Source organism: Aulonocara stuartgranti (assembly GCF_965226115.1).
Source record: "Aulonocara stuartgranti genome assembly, chromosome: 7".
Taxonomy (NCBI): Eukaryota; Metazoa; Chordata; class Actinopteri; order Cichliformes; family Cichlidae; genus Aulonocara; species Aulonocara stuartgranti.
The window spans coordinates 16,468,972-16,487,877 of NC_138945.1; the positions used below are offsets into that span (position 1 = coordinate 16,468,972).

Sequence of the window (18,906 nt, forward strand, 5' to 3'; positions counted from 1 at the left end):
TGAAAGTGAAATCACTGCAGGCACTTCCAATCCATTAGAAAGTGACATGTTTTAGATAAGAGTATTGCACACAATGTATCTGGAACGTCAGAGTCCGGACAAACTGTTTGCCGACTCTCTTATGGATGAACATAATACCAAGTAGATGAATTCCAGTGTTGAGCTATCTATACTGGCACGAGGACAGTGTTTACAGAGGACAGTTGTCCTTCCAGCATATTCCTGATTCGATGTCATTGTGTTTTCTTTGCAATGTATGAGCTGGAATGCAAGAAAACCTTGGTGGTTTTTGCTGGTGTTTGTGTACAAACAGAATAAGTCAGTGCCGTCATGTTTCCTGCTGATATCCATAAAAGATGGTAAAGTTATGACAGTCGTATAGTCGGATAATGCAGGAAAGAAGGCTAGAGTGGGTTAAAAAGTAGAATCTCTTCATAGGATAGATTGTGAGAACATAAGAGCCCCTGTTTTCTTCCTGGGAAAACACAACAGGAGGGTTAAGTACAAGGAGTGCAGTAAAAGTTGTGAAACTAAATCGCCCATTTTTTGCCTTTTTAAGTTCGGGTTTCTTACAGTATAGGTCACACTTAGTGGCTCGGTCACACTAGATTTAAAATAGGATGGCCTGTTTTTACATTTTGCATCCTAGGAACAACTGGTGGTTTCCCAGTAATTGCATAAACTTTTTTTATGTTTGGTGGTATTATTGTAGGGTCTGCCTTACAATATGAAGCGGCTTGAGGCGACTGTTGTTGTGATTTGGCGCTATATAAATAAAATTGAATTGAATTGACAGATTGTAAGTAGTTGCAGTGATCATTTGGTCACCAAGAAGTTGAATGATAAGCCACAGGTTGCCTGGTGGGAGGCAACTTGTCTCCAAACAGTCACAGTCTGACTTGGACTGACTACAACCACACTGTGACAGATTGGTAAAGATTTGCAGATAATTGCTGTCTGACTTAAAAACGCAGATGGATTGTCAAGATGAGCACAAGTCACCTGGGACAAGTTTCTTTGCATATGTGGGCTTGATTCAACCGGTTGCCAACTGACTATACAATCAAGGTTGCTGAGCATCTGTGCCATTTTGTCTCTAATTTTGTGAAGGAATTTCTGAATATATATTTCAAATACATGAGGTTCTGGCTGGACTCTGAATGTAAGTAGTTAATGCAAATTAATGTTTAGTGAGAAATTCTGTGCATGTTGATGGCAATAGATTCGCAATAAGTTCATGATTATCATCGATGTATCAGAGTTAATTGCTTTGTTATCACATTCTCTTGCACACTGACAGCAGAGTGGCTCTGTCTTATTACTGTTTTATTACTGTCTTGATGCACAAAAGTTGCTCTGAATTGCAACTGATTGCAAGTTCTTGCAAACTTGGTACACATCTTTGAAACATCATCATTGGACTCAATCGCATAAGTTGGTGATTTCTAGCCAAAGTGATAGAATATTCTTCAGTTCTACTAGAAATCATGCTCAAGGGTGATAATATTGCCTGACTTTCTGTTTCTCAAACCAGGGACAAGTGGAGGCTCATGTAAGGCTGCAAACCAGAGTTTCTGAACATGCAGATTTCTACATTGTTGTACAAGGCTCTAGACTTGCACACGTGATTAGAGCAAAAAGAGCCAATGATGGCTTGAGTCTCTGCTTCACAGTTCCAGGTATGTCCTTTAGTCAACCACTTTGGCTCTCACGTTGTCATCACTTCCTGCTTTGATTTTTTAAAATGATTTTCTCTATATTCCACAGGCCACAACCTTGAGGAAGTTGTTTTTGTCACATCCTACTTTCACATTGAGAACAAAGTCAAACCTTGTGAGGGGGAAGCGTCCTTTAAGTACGTCAGGGATGATGCCCAGGAAGTAGCAGAATACCTAAGTGAAAACAGAGACCAGCTTGACCCCCAGAGCTTCTTAGAGATCCTGAAGAAGTTTCCTTGTTGCGCACAGGGAGAGGATGATGAGCTCTTTGTTGAACAGTTAGCTCACCTTGAGCAGGAGGTGGAGATCAATAAAAGTTCAGCTGATCTTCGGCTGCTGGATGAGAAGATCACACATGCTTTGGCTAACATGGATTACCCTCAGCAGTGGAAAACAGATGGCCAACCTAAAGAAGGTAATGAAATGAAACGTCCAACTTTAAGTCGGAGGTTAGTTTCTGGAGACTTCAGTAACCACTTGCATCTCAGGTTTCTATCTCTAAAGCCCAAATGTGTTTTCGTATTATTTTTGCTTCATGTTCTTTTTCCATGGTAGAATAATTGTACACCACACATCTTTAATGACTTTAAAAAGTACAATTGTGGGTACACAACTTTGAATTTATTTTGAAGCTTTCATCCACACAGGCTCAAATATATACATGCTTTGACTTTAAACTTTTACGTGGTGCTGAAGATTCTTTTATGTCTTTTAATGTGACAAGGTGAAGGCCTATTAACATCTCGTTAATAATCATGATTCAATCATGATTCAATCATGATTAACTGTTTTTTTTGCCAGCAATAAAACAAATTTTTTGACAGCACTCATTAGATTGACCAGTACTCTGAAAAATGGGAATGTCCAAGTAATAACGGTAGATTTACACAAGTTGAGGTCTCTTGAAGCCATTTCTAAATAATCAGAGATTGCAAGATCATTAGATCAAACAACTGTAAGCAATCACAAGTTTTTTGGATATGTTGGCACTTGCCAAGGTCTGGAAGAAAACCCAACCTGCCAGCCTCAGATGAGAGGAACTTGGTTAGAATGTTCAAGAACAACCCAGGAACCACCAACTCAAGCCTGACATGACCTGTAAACTGCAGGAATACCAGTCGCTGTTCTCAGTGGAACGTGTTTTGCGTCATCAACAAATGAGAGGCTTCCTCCCACCGTCCAAAGACATGCAGCTTGTGGGGATAGGTTAATTGGTTAATCCAAATTGCCACTAGGTGTGAATGTGCGAGTGAATGTGAGTGTGAATGGTTGTCTGTCCCTATGTGTTAGCCCTGCGACAGACTGGCGACCTGTCCAGGGTGTACCCCGCCTTTCGCCCTATGACAGCTGGGATAGGCTCCAGCGCCCCCCGCGACCCTGAAAAGGATAAGCGGAAGCGAATGGATGGATGGATGAACAAATGAGAGGGCGCTGATAAAGGAAATCAACTAAAATTTGCAGCTGCCCACATGGACAAGTCAAATCGCTTCTGGAGAAAAGTTTTATGGGCATAAGACAGAAAGATTGAGCTCTTTTGTCACATTGACAAGAGTTTGTTTGGAGGCAGGTAAGGTAAAGGTAAGGTTTTTAAACCCAAGAAGACTGCACTAACTGTTAAGCACAGTGGTGGCAGCATCATGCTTTGGGGCTGTTTTGCTGCTGTGGTACTGATACCAACTGAGTGTTACAACAGGAGAGTGATACACAATCCCAAATACACATCAGAAAGGCTTTTACCAATACTGCTAAGAAGAGTGGTCAAATATCCATCCAAAATTATGCTACAAGCTAGTTAAAGTGTCTGGTCAATGTGCAATTGTTATCGGGAAATTTAACCAAATACTGTTGTGCCTTTGTGCTTTAGAGAAAATCCAAAATAAATGTAAACTTGTGCATAGATTTTTTTTAAAAAAAAGTAAGATCTATGCTGTAAAAATATTCCACCCTGGAAAAAGAAATTTTCAAAAAAATGATTAAAAGCTGCAAATTAGCATGATGAGTGTATGGAAACTTGGTCAAGTTTAATATAATAAGGACAGTCTCTTGGCTGTCTAACGATGCCACTGAGAGTGGATATGCCTAATATCATGACTTCAGCCACACAGCTCTGGCTGTGAGTAGAGAAACCCCACCTACTTGCCAGTCAACACTGTTAAAAAGGGGCAGCCAATCAGAAAAGTTGACCTTAAAGGGAAATATGGGGAAACTGTTGGTTTCAGACAGAGATGAAACTGAGTGGTTGCAGCAAGGTCTGGTATTAGATAATATAAAACAATAAATAAAACATTGTGCTAGAAAGGAGCACACAAGGTGCCTACTATCTTCACACGTTGATATCACAAAAGTAAAGTTATTGAATCATTTGGAAAACATTTTTTTTGTAGTTTTGAGGAAAGGAACGTATTAATCCTTCAGGTCATTATTGCTCCGGTGCTCTGGTGTTCAGTGGTTTCAAACCCAATGAGATCTGACTGTGCGGCTCACCTCAGTCATCACATGATCCAGAGGACCAGGCAGCCAGTCGGGCAGAGGCTGGTTTGCTCCAAAGACAAAGTAATTATTGCCATTATTCTTTCTTGGTCAGATTAGAGTTGTCCTGCAGACCTCCGTGGCTGCTAAATCAACTTCCACAACCCTTTGCACTACACTCCCATTGCTAGAGTTTCTGGCATCTAGCCTTAGATTGAGTTATTTATTATGTTTTGTGCTATCCTTTGTAATGAAAAGGATTAAAATGCTCAACAGTATAACAAAATTTTAATGAAAATAAGAAATTAGGAATTACATATACTGGTCCAGCTGTTTCATTATGCCTTTACAATTCCAGACTGTTTGTATTCATCATAAGCAGAAAAAGCAAATGAGACTATAGGCAGCCTAAAGCAGCATATTCACATGTAGTGCTAAAGGCTGCATTCAGACTGTGTGTGTGTGTGTGTGTCCTTGTATTTGACAATGCATGTATGGTCATGGTTTGCTTAAAAAAAAAAAAGCAAATGCTGATGCAAAGCTTGGGTGTGGTGCAAATTCAAAGTAGCTCTTGGCCCCCATAGCCATGCGGTGCACTATTTGCAATGGCAACAATTTGACAATGACGTGCTTGTTTGTTGAACTTTGCATAAAGAGCATGTGCAGCATTCGCAGCCCTCTCCAAACTGGGTCACAATTTAATGGCACCATTGTTGAGGCGGCAGGACATTTCAGTTCATTTTGGGGTTTCAACAAGAATTGGAAAGGAGAAGAGAAATAGTTGAATTGTTCTGCACATTGTTTCTGCACTGGAAAGATGGTACCATGGTAACTCTCACCCACAGACGGGGGGAAGACCCAGAAGATAAAGTCTTTTTTAAAGTTTCTTCCTGAGCTTACAAGACGACAACGATGTAGAGAGAAGGATTTTACTGGTGGTTTTTCGCTTGCTCTTTCCTGCTGCCCTACATTAGACTACAGACTGTTAAAAGATCAGTCAGTCATAGGGAATAACGACTGCTGACATGTCCTCATACTCATTGTTTATGTTCCCTTATACTCCAGTGAGCAGGAGGCTAGATCTAGCAACTGTGTCACAGCAGGTGTTTGCTTAGGAAAGCATTTGGTTTTAGTTGGCAATGATAATATTCATATAGTGCATACAGGCAGAACGCAGAGTCACTCATTCCTTATATGCACAGTGCCCTGCTGCTGTGTTGATGCACTGGAAGTCTATTTGAAATAGCAGGAAAAGTTCTGGATTCTTGAAGCTAATACCGCTTTTGATATTTGGGATTTCCAAATACATTCATATTGACTAAAAGTCATTTTTGTTTACATGAACAAATCACACAAACAATTCTGACATTGATTACTCAGAAGACACATGCTAAGAAGGCTGTTTTACATGTGTCAGCGCTTTTTAAACATCTCCTCGATTGAAAGATTATTCAGCATCTTTCTCCCTCCAGATAATTCTTTCTTTTCTTTTCTTTTTCTCCAGCTGTCAAACATCATCCCAGAGAAACCCTTCTCCACGTTGCGGTGCGTTTGGGTTTGGTTCACCTTGCCCGATTCTTAATTCACCAACCAAGAGGTCAAAGGGCATTGACCTTACCCAATCAGGATGGAGACACACCCCTCCAATTAGCTCAAAAGTCTGGACAGCATGCCATGTTCATGCTGCTAGCAGCGTAAGACTCTTATTATTTTACTGTTGTCTCTTTTCGACTATTGAAAGGTAGTAGTATTTTCCTTTTGAAGGTATTACTGTAATATCGTAAATAATTGCTTTATGAAGTAAATGATGAGTAATGATGAAAGAAATTAAGATGGAAATATACACAAAATGCACATGCATAAAATTTATTTTAAATATGATAAACCTCTAACATTTCCACATGCAGTAATAACATTGTAAAGACTGAGCTTGAGAAGTATGTACAATAGCTGATATATTGGGGATTATTGTAGTAAATCTTTTCCTCATCAGCTCTCCAGGTCCTGCAGTCAGCCCTCTTCCTGGTGTGTGGTGCTTGTGGTCCAACAGTTCTTACATGCTGAGGTTCTGTCCTGGGACCGACTCTCTAGCCCTCTCTGTGAGGCATACCCCGGGAAGCTCCCCTCAGGATAGCATCATGGTCCTGCGAGAAAGACTAGAAGACTTCAGTGTTTCTAAAATGGTGAGAATAAACCACAGGGGATGTCTGTTAAAAAATTTAGGGAAGAAAATGCAAAAGACTGTTCCAATGCCTGTCTGTGCTTGATGTAAAGTTATGTTGTTAAGTTAAGGCCATATCATAAGTTTAGTAAACCCTTGTGTAAACACTCATGCTCTTTAACAATCATAGGTTTTGATAAGAGTGAAGCAGTAGATACATTACCTCTGCAGTACAGTAAAACGAAGGGCACGAGGGAAGAAAATGGATGATGTTAGCTGATGATAACAGGCTTAAGGGGATTACCTTAAAGAGCGAGAAGCCAAAGCAAATTGTTTCAGGCAGAGGATAAGCTGAGGGGTCGCATCAAGTAAGGATTATTTTGAACTGTGGATCATGTGAAACTACAATAGCAGTGTCCACGAGTTTAAATATGGAGTTAAAAATCAATATAATGAGTCCACCTTTAATGTTTGGACACGCTTGAAAATCCTTTTGTGAGCTAATAAAGCAAACAATGGTTCGACCTCTCCAATAACTCTGTGACCTGCTTCCTGTTGATAACCCAATCAGACCACTCAGGTCATCAGGTGCAGCTCTTAACTATTCCCAGAATTAGATCTAAGTGAGCTGAGGGAGCTTTCAGTCAATGTGGTCCTGTTCTTTGGAACATAATGCCTGCTGACCTGAGGTCAGTTACAAATGGGTCTACACTCAGAAAAACCAATAGAAAGATTTTGAGTTTCTGTTCTCACAGGCTTATAATTAATATCTATGTGTGGACGTGTGTGTCTGTGTGTTAAGTAGGACTGGGTGTCGTCACTGATTTCTAGAATCGTTTCGATTCTGATTCACAAGGTCCCGAATCGATTCGATTCGATTTGATTTGAATCTGGGAAATTTTGACTCAGTCAGAAATATTATAATTCTCATCACGTATCAGTACATTTCCATATTTTTATAGCTATAAAAACAAAGCCGACACTTGAGACTTTATCAAAAGTGTGAGCATCACAGCAGATGCCTTTGTGTCAAAGTAGCTGAGGATAAAACACAGAAAAACATGAAGGCGACTTTCCTTGCCTGGGATTTTATAGCAGATAACCTTAAAAATATTCTGCAGTAGATCAAAAACGAAAGAAAGTCATCAAACAACATATGAACATTACCTGATGCTGCTGAAGTGAAGCAGAGCAAAGTTACAGAGGTTTGTTTAGAGTCCGTGCCGTCGGGTGAGAAAGCCACATCTCACTGATTCTGATCCGTCGGCAGGTCCGCGCGTTGTGTTTACGTCTTTGTGCAGAATCCGTGTTCCTGCTCTCTTTTACTGTTTTAGCTGTTTGGTGGTTGTTGAAATTTTGTGAGGTTTCACCTGAGATTCTGGCGTTTCGGGCAAAATAAATTTATGTTAAAAAATCAATTCAGGATCGATAACACGTTATCTAAGCTAGAATCGATTTTAATTGATAAATCGATAATCAAAACCCACCCATAGTGTTAAGCACATTGAGTTTAAATGCAATGAAATGCGCTCTATAAACAAAATTGACATTGATATTGATATACTAGCAAAAACAAAGCAAAGGCCGACCTACACTGAACTTCACATCTGAAGCAAACGCAAACAGAGACATTTGACATTCCTGGATGATGAATACGCAAATAAAAAACATAGTGATGTTAATAATGGATGTGTGATGTTGTTCATGCAAAGTTTGGTTCAGATTGGCCCATCTGTATGTGTATGTGAGTACATATGGACATACATCCATACATAGTTTGTATATACACATATTATAGTAAGACTGCAGTAGTGACTAAATAATTGTACTTTATCATAATGTCATGTTTCTTTGTACAGTTCATGGCAGTTTTAATTTACTCAAACATCTGTTTCTGTCCAAGATCAATGTGCTCAGAGCTGATACTGTGGTGGGCAAGAGGGATACAGATGAAGGTGTTCAGACTAACAAAGGTAAGTTCTGAATTAAACTAATGTGTAGCATTGTGGTCAATTTGTGTTCATAATATCAGAGAAATTGATTACTTTCAGGCTTTTATCTGAAAAATATTAGGCCAATGTTTATCCAGCCTTTCGTGTACTTTGTATGGGGCCGGTCTCTAACCACATGTCCAATTTATCACTGTATCCAAGATGGTGGGATAACATGGCAGCATCCACAAACCGGTGTCTGTTCCTGTGTATTTTTATGGATTAATTCCAAATTTGTACGTTAGAAGATGTAATTACACACTAATCAGTCTATATTTATGAGCACAGCAGTATTTCTTCTATTAAATAACCTCAAAATGCAGCTGATTGTACCTTTAATGGAAGTCTTCACCAAAAATGTTGGATTAGAATCATGGATTTTAGAATAAAGAATGGTCTTCGACCGTACTAATTGACAGTAAATATAAGAAATAGCTTTAATCAAGTTTGTCCTTACCCATGTTATTACTACAGAAGCAGTGGTTGAGCTCAGTCCACACCAAAGCAGTGTCTTGTCCCATATTACATGGACTTTCCGGCTGTATAACCCCCCCCCCCCCCCCCCCCCCACACACACACACACACACACACACACACAAAGGTTCATAAACACACATGTCAGTACTGTTTCTTCCATGAACTTAGTCATGATCCAAATTCTTGATTGACAGATAATAAACTGATCATTGCATTTTTCAATATTTCAGATCACTTACTCTCATATTTGGACTTTGGACTGTTTAGTCAGACAAAATCAGAATCAGAATCAGAATCAGAATCAGAATACTTTATTGATCCCTGGGGGAAATTATTTTTTGTTACAGTGCTCCATTTTAAACCAACATTAAGACAAGACAGACAATACACTAACTAAGAATAGTACAATATATACATATATATACATACATACATAAGTCACTTATAAATAAATAGTTGGAAAAGAAACATGTGTAGTTATAGCAGCAAACAGTGTGTTAAGTGGATGCGTTGTACAGGGAGATGGCCACAGGCAGGAATGATTTCCTGTGTCGTTCAGTGGTGCTTTTCGGTAATCTCAGTCTCTCACTGAACGAGCTCCTGTGACTGACCAGCATGTCATGGAGTGGGTGGGAGGTGTTATCCAACATTGTCTTTATCTTGGACAGCATCCGCCTCTCCGACACCACCTTGAGGGAGTCCAGCTCCATCCCCACAACATTGCTGGCCTTACGGATTAGTTTATTAAGTCTGTTGGCATCTGCGACCCTCAGCCTGCTCCCCCAGCATGCAACAGCATAGAGGATCGCACTGGCCACAACAGACTCATAGAAAATCCTCAGCATTTTCTGGCAGATGTTGAAGGACCTCAGTCTAGCAGTATAAAGACTTCATCCCAGGCTCTGAGAACCTGTAGCGGTCATTTCTAAACTGCTTTCTGATGCTTTGTAGCCGAAACAAAGTGTTTGATTTGTCAAAAATAACAATCAAAGGATTTTGCAATAATGAAAATAATAATTACTTACAACCCTGCTATTGTCATCACACTGATCTGCGCGTGCGCAAACAGCTCATGCGTGTTGTCTGCCTGCGGTGGCATGCAAGTTTGGAGACTTTACTCTGGAGCAGTGGAAAAATGAACAGCCACAGATTCACTTGAGCAAACAGTGGTATGATCAGACATCCATCACTTAGGACCTAAAGAGACTAGAAAAACACTTTCAACAGACACCATAAAAGGCACAGCCACAGCACATCTGAGCCTTCAGAGAAAACCGAAGAAGCACATTGTTTCTCTTTCCCTGCGGTGACATGTTCAGGCTGGCATGCAGACATGCAGAGAGTAATCTTTGCTAATCTTCGATGCCAGCCGCGAATTATTTTCTATCATTCTATATCTGTGTCTCACACACACACACACATTTTGTGTTTCTTCAACCTGTGGCTACTCTTTTTGGTAACCATAGAGATGGCAGGTGGCAGCATCGACTCATAAAGGGAAGCAGGAAGTGTACCACGGTATTGACCTTAACCCCGTCGCGACTCTAGCAGCCGTCCATTAATCCTCTTGAAATAACAGCTCCACAGTAGGGAGCTTGTGCTCTTTCTCTGGACCTGCTGGTTTGGACGAGCGCAAAGTCTGATTGGTTAGTTTTCCATTCCTGGATAGCAGAGTCACATCCAGAGAACCTGATGTTGTGCCTTCCACATAACTCTCTTTTTTAGAGTAGCAGCAGCAGCAGCAGCAAGAGGAGGAGGAGGAGGAAGATGAGGGTGTTTGTGTGTCAGGCTTCAGCTTTTGGTTAAGTGTTTTTCTTTTGCACAGGCATCAACAAGGAACAACATGTGAAAGAGCATGTGCTCGTGGACAGTGTGAGTATACATACATACGTTGTAGATGTTTGCAGATTTTTGAATGCAGCCATATGCATTTATGACTTTTTCAAGTAAACTATATGTAAATTTAGTGAAATGGTGTGCATGCTTTTTGTGTTTGCTTAAAGGTTTTTGAAGAGCAGCTCGTCCTGTCTTTAGATGACGATGATGATGAAGAAGAGTACTCATCCTCATTATCTGGTAACTCTCTTCTCTTCTCTTCTCTTCGACCTCTGCTTCAAGTATTTTCAGATGATTTATTCACTGGTCCAACGTTTTGGCCCAGCAATCACAACTTTTTATTTTCCGTTTTAATATTACGGCAGTAACTCTTCAGCATCTGGATTAAATGATGAATGGGTAATCCATAAAAAATACAACAACATATTTGTGGCTGCACTGAACAGCGGGGTGTGGGAACAGAACATATTAAGCTAGTACAGAAGCCTGGGGAGGAACTGTTTCTCTCGTGGTCTTAGCACAATATGCGAAGCTCTGTTTTGAATCACATCATTGGAAATCGATGCGGTTGCTGCTTCACAGGCACAGACAGGGATGGGCTTCTGTATTAGGCACAGAGGTGGTATTCGTTTATTAAATGGACATATTGTCCTCCGGGAGTCTTTGGATGATGCTGGTTGTGTCTTTACCCGCACTGGCTCCATAATGACTCAATCCAGGGGTCCAGGAATCTGCCCTGTCAGTGGGACAAAGACAGGAATGGGGTCAGGCTTGTCCCACTCAGACTTTGTCTGAGCTATGAGATGCCCCCCCCCCCCTCTGGTTTGTCGCCCTGCCATCCCCTCCCCCGATTCTCTCCTGGATCAAACAGTAGAGCTGTGTACTCGAAGCAAGAGGTGGAATGTTAACAAGCTAAAGTGTCCTCGGCTTACAAAAGCTGACATTTCAGATAAGACACATGCATTTACACTGATTCCCTTTTAAATCCAACATCTACTCAAGACTATATAAGCTGAAGCTCATTGGCTAGTAAAAAAAAGTTGAAAAGGATGCTAAAGTGTTTCGGGTGTCACCACGGTTACTGCGAATGCTAATTTTCCTGTGTGATGCTGTGGAAGAATGAAGAGTTTGTTGTAAACTTTGGAGAGGCTCTGGTGCTACTCAATGGCGCTTGTAAATGCTGTATAAATGAAATTATGTGTGTGCGTTTACGATAAAGTGTCAGCGTCAAGTAGTGTCGCGTGAAAAACACGAGGCATCGATCCCATTGTTTTCCACAGATTGCAGATTTCTCCTTATATTCCTCAAGTTCTTAAACTCTCTTTTGGCCTGAGTGCTTTAGATGGGATGACAGTGGCTTGGGGCTACTGTGGTGAAAAAGTGTCATTTGGAGTTATTGTTTTTTCCAGATCTGTTGAAATGATCATAACAGTTTCTCATGTTTCACTGACATAACTCAGCGGTGGCAGTTATTGTTGGAGCTAGCTTGTGTTACGATTAGTCTACCAGCCGAGACTTGTGCTGCTTGTGTCTGTCACCATTAGATCCAGTACTGGAATCGTGGTTCTTTGTTTTTGCCTGTGTGAAAGGTTCTACTTAAAGGTCACAGCAGATACATAAAAACAAGATAAAAGTCATGGAACTATATGAGAAGTCTGCCTTGTATATTTGAGCTCCATGTGCGCTACTTGTATGTCTTCACTGTGTGAGAGCAGCAAAGAGGAAATGCCTCTGTGATGCCCAGGATTTCCTTTACATTAGTGCAGCCATGGCAGGTCCAGACATCAAAGTCTGGGTGGAAAGTGCACTCATCAAGGAAGGCAATTTTCCACGTGTTTAAAATAAAAATGCCAACCACCACTCCCTCACAGTTGCCCAAGTAATTATGTACACTGTACACGTTCAACAGGACTTTACTTTGAGACATTGTTCAGGCTACTTTAAATTACTACATTTCATAGTCAACGGTCACATTACTGTTGTGTTTTTTTTGTTCTGCACAATATACAGATCATGTGGCAGGCATTATAGTGTGTATTTTTGTATAAATACATGCAGAGTTATACAAAGAAGCTTAATCTGCCTTACCTTTAATCTAAACCAAACGCTCACATTTTCTAATAGGCACTAAAGACAAGATTCATCTGAAGTTAACTGGAAACCACTAATGCAGATTAGAAAAGAAGAAAAAATAAGATTCAGAAAAAAGCAAGAGAAAAAAAATATCTGAACACCAATAAAATATAGATTAAAATATCTGACAGTGTCATAGACAGGGGTGTCAAAAGTAAAAGCATTTTTTACTAGTACACATACTTGTGTTGAAATTACTTTGGTAAAAGTCAAAGCACTGATTCAAATTCTTTACCCAAGTAAAAGTGAAAAATTACAAGCTCTGGATGTGCTCAGATTAAAAAAGTTAAAAGTAGCTTTTTGGAGGGCAGCTATTTTTGTAAAAAAGTAAACTGAACCTTGTGCTATATTAATAAAGTAATTAAATAATTAAATGATATTAACACATGAGAATACAAACTTTTTTTGAACAGGGAAATGAGTACAGTCCAACATTAAAGTGGGATTTCACTGGAGGGAACTCAGTCATTTCTATTCTGAGCTCTACTCCTGTTTATTATTGTGAGCTGTGTTCTTTGTGTACATGCTGTGATCAGCTGACCTATGTTGCTGCTGGTCTTTGTGGATTTACACAACTGAATTGAACAAGCTGTAAGCAAATTTTTCATGAGCTAGCTTCTCTGATTTCCGTTCCCTACACTGGCAGTGTACTGTTTATACTATCATTATACTAGACAGTATTATAAAAGTTGAATGAACCAAAGCATCATCATCTTAAATTCAATTTAATCTCTGCTACCCTTTATGTAAACCAACTCTGACCAGGAACACGTCACCGGCTGTGCACCAGCCCAGTACAGTGCTTTACTGTATTCACATCATATACGGATCCAGTGTCATATTTTTAAAAATGAGGACATTACATCCTTTGTCCGGTCCGTCTTTCTACATCTTTTTCTTTCTTACATCTTTCTCCATGTCTGAGTGAAGTTATCTTTTCTTCCTGTGAAATGCAACAGCTGCACCTTTAGCTAGCAACACACTGTGTGACAAACTGCACACAAACAGTTTGTGTGTTTGCTGATGTGTGTTGAACTGTTAGTGACACTGCATTTTAAATTACTTAAAATGCTTAAAATGCTTGCTCCTCCTATTGTAGTGCTAGCTAGACGCTGAAGTACAGTGACCGCAACTTATGTACATCTGGACTAAAAACGCCATTCCAGATCATTCCGACCCATTTTAACTCGAGCATAGTGATATAAACGATGCATAAATTTTTTAGATATTTGCCTTTTTCATCTCTGTGTAGGCAGAAAGCCCTTGTAATGGATACACCAATGAGACAGTTTTTCATGAGCTATTGTTACCTCCATCTAGACTCATATTGGTTTAATGTTTTGAAGTGTGGAGTAATGGTGAATTGTGCTGTTCTGCTTAAGTACAGTAACCAAGTATTTGTACTTCATTACCTCAGACCTCTGGTCAGTATAATAGCTTGTTATCACCCACAAACTCTTCAGGGAGTCACTGAATGTATCTAAGGCGACCCCTTGCAAAATAAGGGAGCTGCTGGGACCATAGACACTATAAAAAAGTACCTAATGGTATGTTACCCACTGGTTCATCTTGTTATGAAGACTTAAACTGAGCTTTTTTTGTGATTTTAGTGTTTTGAAACCCAAGCTGATGAATATGGTATGATTCTGACTGTGAAAGAGCACCGCATGCTCATCGGTTAATGACTGATTCACATTATAAAATTCATGTTTTAGTCACTATAGTCTGAAACTAGTGATTGTCCTCTGGGAGTCATCACAAAAATGTCGATTGAGGTCACGTAGTGAGGGAGCACAGGACCGTAGACCAGTGTTTCCCAACCTTTTGGAGCCACTGCACATATTTCACATTAGAAAAATCACACGGCACACCACCAAACAAAAATGTCACAAAAAGCATATTGATCATTTCCCCCTGCGCACCAGGTAAAGCAGAATTGGCTCCGTTTGTCCCCATTATACCGTTTTTGCTTTCTTCTGGCCACTACTCATGCTAGGGACTTCATCTGGGTTGGAATTTTTCCCAGGACCCAGGTCAGATTGACTACTTTTTCTTTTCAAATATTTATCTATTGCTATTACGCGCTGTGTTTTCTCACTCACAGCATGACTATTATATAATTTCTTCTTTGTCTTCTTCTGTTTTATTGGCAGTTATCAACCCATTTAATTAGAGCAGTTGTAGTTGTAGTACTGGTTGTACTGCCCTCTAGTGGAAGAGAATGTAATTGTTCTGCCCGTTACGCCGATCGCTTAGAGTACAAATCAGGTGGAACCAGATAATCTTCCATGACACACCTAACCATTTCTCATGGCACACCTATGTGCCGCGGCACTGTAGTTGGGAAACACTGCCGTAGACTTCTATACAAGCAAAAGTCTGTATGCAGGAAAAGGTGTCGTCCCCTGCTGGTCATTAACTCCAAGATCGGAACCTTGATGTAACTGCCAGTTCTCTGCGTCAGCCTCCTGGAACTAACTGTTCCTTTCTACACAAACTCTGACCAGTCCTAAAACCTCACTTCTGTCTAAATACCAAAGTATGTAGTGTTTAGAAACTTTAAGACAAAGTAGATATTAATGTTATGTCGCCCTAAAAAGAGATTATTAATTGGCAAAATAACTCCCGAATGCCAGAGGCAGCACACGCAAACAGATCCTAACCATGTATAATAGGCTCAGTGACCAGAAAATGTCACAAAAAATTAATATGGCGACAAAAGGAAAACAGATCAGATTTGAAAGGTGAGATTAAGACAGAGATGCGTGCCTCTCTTCAGTGCCAAGCAAGTCTAACAACTTCAACTCTGATTTCAAGTATTTATGACCTCTTCAATTTTGGGGAAAAAACCCCCATGCACATGGATATAAAACTTTGGCAACATTGTTTCTTTTATTTTTCATCATTGGATTTTTATGAGCTCAAATCTAAAATCTAACCAAGGTCACTGCCTGTATTTCTGAATATTGCTAAGAATGAGTGTTCGTAAACACTGTGTTGACCTAGCACTTGAAGGAAAGAGAGAGAGAGAGTGATAGTGAGCATGACTCAGTGCAAATCAGTAATCTGCTTTTTTTCCCCCCTCAGAAAACAAACAGGCTGCCTGAAAGGATCATATGTGGAAGTTTCTATAAAAACAACCCCTTAAAGGTCATCACGTTTTTGCTTTATGCGTGTTAAGCCATGACATTTAAGCAATAGGATGACTGAATTATGGTTAAAAAAAGACTTCAAATAACAGAAAAAAGCAGGAGAGAGAAGCAAAAATGATTCAAAGGTCTATTTTGATGACATGCTTTTTTGACCACGTCATGGTGAAGTTTCCTTGATTTGTTTGTGTGGATAAGTCGCCTGATTATTTTATCCTGCCCTTGAGAGCTGTCTCTCTCTAGTTTCTGGCTGATGGGGCTGATGCTGGGAGGAATTATTGTAATCAAGAGTGTGCAGTAGTTGATCTTTACTAAGAAAGTGGTGTGTGTGTGTGTGTGTGTGTGTGTGTGTGACAAGAAGAAGTAGTCTGTTTGAATTATTCTAAACCAAAGTGAATCTCTTATGCTTGTCATAGTAAATGGAGATCGCATGCCGTCCAGTGAAGTACAGAGCCAATTCACTCAGGAAGCTGCCCACCCTCTGCTCTCTGCGATCCACAGCAGCGGCCACACCATCGCACAGGTCATACGTCATTCTCTTTCTTTTTAGTTATAAAATTTCAGTTTTTGCTTTGCTGCTTAATAAATTTCTTTCTTTTTGCTCTTTCCTGTCCCGCCTTATGTTTTCACCTCAGGCGAATGATGTTAACATTAAATACAATGTCAGCGGAGTGACGAGGTACAGTACAGGGACAGATGGCAGTTTATGGGATACCATCAACTCGGAGGAAATTCTTTTAGCCACCGATACCCCTCCGCCCTTTTCAGAAGACTTCTACCCATCCTCTGCATCCGGCTCTCCCCTGCTTTCACCTGTCGATCTGGCCCTCACAAGGCTGATCCGTCCCGCCTCCTCCGAGCAGGCCGATCAGAGAGGCAGTCCACCAATGGAGACCTGTGACCTCAGGTATTAATCAGATGTCTTCTCCGGTGCGTTGTGTGTACCGATAGTGTCTAACTAATTTGTCATTTATAACTCCAGTCCCAGTCTGGTGGCTCTGGAAGTGGACAGTGAAGAAGAAAGCGTCGGGCCAAAGTCTCCACTTTCCCCACTCTCATCCGATGTGGAGAGAAGTGAAGACAAAGAGGAAACTTTCCCTCTTCCCTCTCCTGATCTCACTTGCACCCGCAGCCAGTCTGCATCAGCATATGAACCCACTTCACAAGTAATATACCATCCTCTCATTAAGTACTTCGGCTTATCCGTACATGAAGTGCTCTACAAGTTTTATACTCATGCTTTCAAACATTACTTGTTTCTCATGTAGGAACTGGTTGACGAGGGCCTTCGATTGCGATCATATTCCTACTCCTCCAAAATCAGCTTACGTCCGGCTCGTTTTACTCGAGATAACCAAGCCTCAGATATCAGCCCCGGTTAGTAACGCTCAGATCGTTGAGCATGATAAAAGTTTAACACATGACTAATAACATTTCCAATTAACCTTTTTATTTTGCTTTTTTTGTCTGTCACTGATGGGGTAGTCTCACATCGTTGGTTGGTGAGAATTCTATTTAGCTAATTTTAAATTAGCTTTCAAGTGACAGATCAGCTGAACTAGATAGCCTTACAACTAATATAATGTACAGTCAACTCTAAGTAAATTAGTGGTTTGAATGGGAAATATGCTTGTTCACGTTCCTGCATTTGAGAACATTCAGCCTCTTGTCTGTATAGTAAATAAATGTACAGAGAAAAAATATCTATCTTTATCTAAAGGTGGAAACAGCGGGTGTAAGCTAATCTACCTGCAACAGTTATAGTTCACAAATTAGTACGTTATGCATTTAATAAAAGGGGTGCTTATATGTGACAGACAAATTCTTGGCTGGAGTCAGTTATTTCTGGAGTCCTGACATCACAATGAGTGTACCAGACCTAGACAAGAAATAGTCTGGCAGAAAACTTCTCCTGGAAAAACACAATTTATCATTTTTAAACAGTGTTCTTTGTGCGGACTAAACAAATTAGATGGATTTTGCTAGCTTCCAGGCTAGCTGTTTCCTGTTAAAATGGTGAGCCAGCTGGTAACTGGCTGCTGCCTCCAGCTTCATATGAAATGCGTAGACATAACAGTGGCAACCATTTAAAAAACAAAAACAAGCAAACACTTTTTTCCCCAAATGTCAATCAAAGTTTAAGGTTTTTCTTTACATAGTTGTTATTAGCAGTTTTTATTCAAAACAAGTTTACGAAACTGAATGAAATTAAAGTTTAAGTACTGTTTAACAGCTTTTAGCTTAGAGTTGACTGTACATGCTGATAGTCTCAAGTGTCTTTAGTTGATCTATGAGCACTCCTCTATCCACTGTGCCCTGTAGATGCCGTGCACCACAGTGTCAGCCACAGCCGATCTCTTCTTCAGGCCCTCTCTCTGTCTAAATCTCTGTCTTTGCTCCACCCTGGTAGTAAGTACTGGACACCTGCAGCCGTCACATTGTGCTAAGGCCCAGCAAAGCCTGCATGCCACTGTCACTGTTAATGCTTGCATATGTGTGGGAGGGGCGAGTCAAGGTTATTATTGTAAACTGATTCAACTCTTAAAAAAAAAGAAAAATGGCTTGAGTCATAATTTGATAGAATTTTATATTGAAACTTGGTGACAACATGGTAATAGTTTGGTAATAATGTGGAGAAAAAGCAGTAATAGTCATATAATTCAATTTAATTTTAAATTCAATTTTATTTATATAGAGCCAAATCACAACAATAGTTGCTTCAAGTCACTTTATATTGTAAGGTAAAGACCCTACAATAATACAGAGACAACCCCAACAATCGGTTGACCCACTATCCGTAAGCACTTTGCGACAGTGGGAAGGGAAATAGTCCCATTTGCATGGAAGAAACTTCCTGTGGAACCAGATGGCAGCAGACGGCTGCCCCTCTCTGAGCCTGTGAGTGGAGGGAGACAGCACAAAAGACACACTGTGAAAGAGGTCCATAATAATTAATGATTAAATTCAGATTG

The 18,906-nt window shown here is 40.2% G+C and overlaps 1 protein-coding gene across 6 annotated transcripts in view; it reads left to right on the forward strand.

Moving 5' to 3' along the window:
- The window catches only part of arhgef28a (Rho guanine nucleotide exchange factor (GEF) 28a), a 53,979-nt gene that overhangs the window by 10,114 nt on the left and 24,959 nt on the right, over positions 1 to 18,906 (forward strand). For 4 of the 6 annotated variants that reach the window (XR_014277889.1, XM_082541159.1, XM_082541162.1 and 1 more), the window contains exons 3-14: positions 1,535 to 1,679; positions 1,768 to 2,133; positions 5,692 to 5,881; positions 6,181 to 6,370; positions 8,252 to 8,321; positions 10,642 to 10,688; positions 10,820 to 10,892; positions 16,351 to 16,457; positions 16,570 to 16,841; positions 16,917 to 17,100; positions 17,203 to 17,311; positions 18,257 to 18,343. Coding sequence is in view for 5 of the 6 variants with exons in the window: in XM_082541159.1 (XP_082397285.1) it covers positions 1,535 to 1,679; positions 1,768 to 2,133; positions 5,692 to 5,881; positions 6,181 to 6,370; positions 8,252 to 8,321; positions 10,642 to 10,688; positions 10,820 to 10,892; positions 16,351 to 16,457; positions 16,570 to 16,841; positions 16,917 to 17,100; positions 17,203 to 17,311; positions 18,257 to 18,343 (1,840 nt within the window). In the remaining variant the exon portion in view is untranslated. The remainder of the gene's footprint in view (positions 1 to 1,534; positions 1,680 to 1,767; positions 2,134 to 5,691; positions 5,882 to 6,180; positions 6,371 to 8,251; positions 8,322 to 10,641; positions 10,689 to 10,819; positions 10,893 to 16,350; positions 16,458 to 16,569; positions 16,842 to 16,916; positions 17,101 to 17,202; positions 17,312 to 18,256; positions 18,344 to 18,906) is intronic. The other 2 variants (XM_082541161.1, XM_082541163.1) reach the window with 1 other exon arrangement.